The sequence below is a fragment of the Aulonocara stuartgranti genome, assembly GCF_965226115.1.
Source record: "Aulonocara stuartgranti genome assembly, chromosome: 23".
Classification (NCBI taxonomy): domain Eukaryota; kingdom Metazoa; phylum Chordata; class Actinopteri; order Cichliformes; family Cichlidae; genus Aulonocara; species Aulonocara stuartgranti.
Genome location: NC_138958.1, coordinates 23,716,492 through 23,721,296, shown reverse-complemented (window position 1 = coordinate 23,721,296; position 4,805 = coordinate 23,716,492). Strand labels below are relative to the sequence as shown.

The following is a 4,805-nucleotide window of genomic DNA, read 5'->3' as shown; positions in this document are numbered from 1 at the left end:
CTGTTATGTGTTTCCACTATAATGTTAGCTAACAATAGAACTGCTAGCTACATGGAAGTATCCCATAGCTTTTTCATAATTTTAGCTAGCTACCATATTACAGCGATCACCCCAGTATATCTAGGATAGATTTTTAGCTGTTTAATCATTCTTTGCTCACTGTACCCTAATTGTTAAAAAATTGAACAGTTGAACAATTAGACTGTTGTATTGTTATTCCATAATTTTAGCTAATATACATTTTTGCAGAATTATTTACAAACTGATTATTTTAGCTACACATCGGTGTCCATTATTGTTTCATTATGTATATTTAACAATTTTATTGTTTATAGTTACTTGGCTATACTTAAAGCTAATTCTTCAGTTCTTAATTCACTTTCTGACCCTTTTCCTTTTTAAATGTATTTAATAATCTATGCTTTCTTTTTTGGCTCTATCTTATTCATAGCCTTTTGTTAAGCATCAACTTTTTTACATAAATTTCTTCAATCTGAGACCTGCAGTCTACAAAAGCATGTGGGCAATGAAAGATCAAGAATCAACCCAGATGGGATGTACGTTGGAAAAGTTTATTCTCAAATGAAGAGAGTGAAAATAAATACAACTTTTCAGGGAAGGAGGGAGCTCTGGCGCTCTGACCACAACCATTCTCCAGCACCTTTGGCATTGCTGGGCCAGTGATGGCGTGACTGAATGAGGTGGCGGTGGGAATGGAGGGATCTACCCTCACTTGATGAGTGGTCACCCCTTTTCCCCCGTTCCTCACCCCATGTGGTGAGTGGAGACGCGCCCCAGTGGGGGGAAGTAGAGGCCGGGTGATGGAGGTCTACAATGGAGAGGTGATGGCGATGTCCCAAGAGAGGAGGGTGAGAGACGAAATGGAAAAGAAAACAAAATAAACAAAATGAAAAAATGGGCGTGCTTCAACATCCCTTGTACATAGTCCTTGTCTTTCCGTGGTTGGTCTTTGAAACAGTGTAGATGTCACGAACACTGTGGGGCTGTCTGTAGGCGAGCTACAGTTTCTTCAGCACTCTCGCTGCTGGCCTCTTACACAGACATGATGTGCTTGACGAAAGCTGCAGGAAGAAGTTCAAATATTTAGCTTCCTGGAAATTCAAAAAAAAAAAAAAAAAGGAAGTGGAATGGTTTGAAGTCCGGTCTTACCCTCATAGTGCACACTGCCGTTCTCGTCCTCCTGGCCGGCCATAAGGGCATCAATCTCTGGCTCGGTCATCTTCTCTCCTGTGGATGCACAACGATCCATGTCAGGGATATGTTTCCCATTTCACTCACTATTGCATGCTAAGCAAACTATATGTGTGTGCTTCTAAATTTAGGAGGCTCACCCAGAGTGGACAGCACAATACGCAGCTCAGCACCCATAACTGTGCCATTGCCCTCCTTGTCGAAGACGCGCAGACCCTCAACGTAGTCATCATAGGTTCCCTTGGGTTGAGCGTCGACCTCCTTCAGCATAGGCAAGAAAGCGTCGAAGTTGAGCCTCTTGTTGGCCAAGTCTGTTGATAGCACACCAAATTATTACACATACCATGACACAGACTGCTCTTTTGTGTTAGAAAAAACAGTTTATGTCTCACCGTCAGCAGTTGGGTTGCCCAGAATCTTATTAACGGACCTGTTGGTGGGATTCTGGCCCAGAGCACGCATGATGTCAGCCACCTGGTTGTAGGCCACCTGGCTGTCACCAACTCTGTCAAAGAGACCAAAAGCCTCCTTGAAGTCTGGCCAGGAGGAGAGAAACAAAGTTGAGTACAAGTTCTTCAGGACTTATAGTTAAGACTTCAACAATAAGGAAGAATTAAAACAAAAAAGTCTGCCAGAGTCTTTTTTCTTGTTCCATCCAAATGGTATAATTGATATTATTTTTATGGCATGACATCCATGTTTTCTTTGCTGTGTTAGATCCATCCCCTTTGGATTTCCTACTCTATCTATTACAGTGTTACTACTAGTCATCTATGTCAGTTGCACAGTGCCACAACGTAGAGGAAGATTAAAGACAGTAAAAGCCACATAATTCTGTCATTGTTCTCAGCTAATTGAGAGGGACAGCTGTGAAGAGGAAGGCACCAACTGGGGGCCCAGACAATGGTTGGCTATGTCTGTGAATCCCACCAGGAACTCAAAGTGACCTTTTTGACAGATTAATGTGTTCGTGTGGCTTCTGAACAGCAGTTGTACCCTTCCACCACACTCGACCCACCCCGTCCTTCTACATTCCTGCCTCCACTTGCATTTACAGCAACATTGCGTGCAAACTGATACACCCTGACAGAGAAACGCAGGCCATTTAGAGACATAGCGACATGGCCCCCCGTGCAGTCAAAGCCAAGAATGCTGACTGGGCCGTAATTAACACCGTAACTTGGAAAGGAACTTAATGTTAGACATATAGTATAGCTGTACCAGAATGTGCAGAAGCAGCACTAAACAAATAAGCCTGATTGAAAACGTGTTAAAGGTTTGCCTGCAAGTCTAGGATACACAACTGGAAGAGTTTTAACTACACAAAAGTATCCATGTCCAAATGGGGACCCCAATATATCCCATAGGGCATGTTTATAGAGGACATGTCTTTCGGCAGTTAAACAAAAAAGGTATGGGGTGATTCAGATTCTTGTGTAAGCTGATGCCACCAGCACTGCATCTTAAACCCTGACCTAAGGATTAACGCCCCTCCTGAATAAGGACAATGGCGACTTGCAAGACAAGGCTGAGAATAGACATGTCTGAAATCTTTCCCGACAGCTGGAGAAGTTGGTAGAATGGCATGGCGCTCTTCATCCTCTGCTTCCACTTTTCTAGCACTTTAATCAGATTAAAAGTTCATCTAAGTAAGCCTGGAGCTACTCTGAGAGTTTGGTTCGTGTGACAATTGCAAAAGCTAGACGTAAATACCTACCAGCACATTGATTGAGAGGTTGGTGCCTTCATATATGAGGCAAAATTTCTCTTTTTCTTTTTCTTCACTTACCCTCAATCTGGTCCGGTGTGAACTCAGTCTGTCACATTTGAAAAGGCACATTAACAAATACACAAACACACAGAATACAGAGAAATAAAGAAAAACAAAATGAGTATATCCAGCTTATGTAACTGTCCAAAGGATTCTGAACACATGATGGATGCTGAAACTCTAAAACGGCCTCTTTGCATTAGAATATTAGCCTTTTTAGACATTAAACATAGACATGTGAATGCATTCCAAGACTCTAGTCCTGGGTGCCAGTCTTCATTTTGCCTCACTAGCAAAAGTCTCAGTTTTGGGGTCATTATCGAGCTCATATCCAAACCAATTAAAAGGAAAAAAAGGTAACTCCATCAGCAATGCCCCACCCAAAAGGTCCAAAACAGAAGTTCGTACACACCATTTTGGAGAGCAGGAGCTGGAGGAGATGAGAAGCTGAAGTCCCAAGACAGTGTGGTCCTTAGCCATGGTCAAAGCACCCCTCTTATTTATTCCGGGCATGTGATGTCACGTATGCTAATGGGCAGATCAGATGACACATTGGAACATCTTTAACTTTCTTAGGGCAAACGGAAAGGAGAGCTGTACGCCCTCGGAGCAGTGGGAGTAGGCCTTTAGAAGGGGACAGGGCTATTTTTAGAAGGCTGAAAGAACGGTTGCAAGATTTCAAAGAGTCTGTGAATGCATTACAATTTCAACCGAAATGCTTTTGGCAGCATTGACACTTAAGACTTCTCTCCTCTGGAAAGAGATGTACAGCTGGTGAGTGAAAATGCAGAAAACTCAGCTTCCTTGAGGCTCACTTGAGGAGGGCTCCAGGTGTGAGGAGCTCATTTACAGGGTGGTATTTTTAAACAGCCCCACTGCTCCTCCTCTTATGGTTAAATAACAGAACCGGGCAAAAAATCGTTTGAAAAGTTCACTCCATTCAGGCATGTGTTAAAAACATTGACACTGAGTGGCAGATAACCTGAAAACAACAGGTTTTATAACAATTCTAAAGACCTTAAAAAGATCTGCTCTCACAGCGCTACCCTCAGAATAGGACAAGTAACAAATAAATTCATAATGTGCAGATTTGCTGGCTTCAACTAACTAAAAATTGATCAGTTTGTCCATTAATAAATAGGCAAATACACTGGAGCAAAGTTAAGCTTACATAATGTAGGTTATGTTATTAAGAACTACATTCATAGCACAATAAATGACGTTTTTAAAAGTCAATTTCATTTTCATCTTCAGCAGAGCTCTCCATGGTGCTGACAGCGGAACAGAAAGAACCAATAAGATTAATCTTAATAAATGAATTTCTTGATGCATTTTTTGATGTAACAAACTTAATTTAAAAAACTGGAAAAAAATCTAAAATCATTACCTGCGATTCTGCGAAGTGCAGTTTCATTTTTCAAGTTATTTATAGCCCACCTATTACAAATCACAATTTCAAAGCATCAAGGTTATCCTTACTTTATGTAAGTAATAGTAACTAATCCTCATATACAATTATTACCCAACAGTTTAGATTCATAGATGCATAGAGATTCTTTTTAATCGTTTATCTGTAGAAAGCATTTTAAAATTTTCTTTTATTGTCTGGTGTTTCCACTCTCTGTAGTTTATAAGACCAAACTCGGTTGGCTTTGTAAACATGGGCAGTAAGAGGTCAGCAACAGCATAGTATGTGCCAACTTTGGGAGTCATGAGTGATGGGACGGGGCGAGACATTCACAGAGACGTAACACACAGTCATCATAGTCAAGACAGCAGTACACCAGCTTTGTGAGGACCTCGCGCCCCGAGGTCGTTTATA

The 4,805-nt window shown here is 41.4% G+C and overlaps 1 protein-coding gene across 1 annotated transcript; it reads right to left on the bottom strand.

Moving 5' to 3' along the window:
- Positions 1–551: 551 nt before the first annotated feature.
- On the bottom strand, positions 552–3,486 carry mylz3 (myosin, light polypeptide 3, skeletal muscle). The gene is made up of 6 exons (XM_082523250.1): positions 3,396–3,486; positions 3,002–3,029; positions 1,605–1,748; positions 1,353–1,523; positions 1,171–1,248; positions 552–1,082 (listed from the first exon to the last, which is right to left on the bottom strand). Exons 1-6 carry the CDS (start codon positions 3,396–3,398, stop codon positions 1,054–1,056), a joined length of 453 nt encoding a protein of 150 aa, XP_082379376.1. The 5' UTR covers positions 3,399–3,486; the 3' UTR covers positions 552–1,053.
- Positions 3,487–4,805: the final 1,319 nt, after the last annotated feature.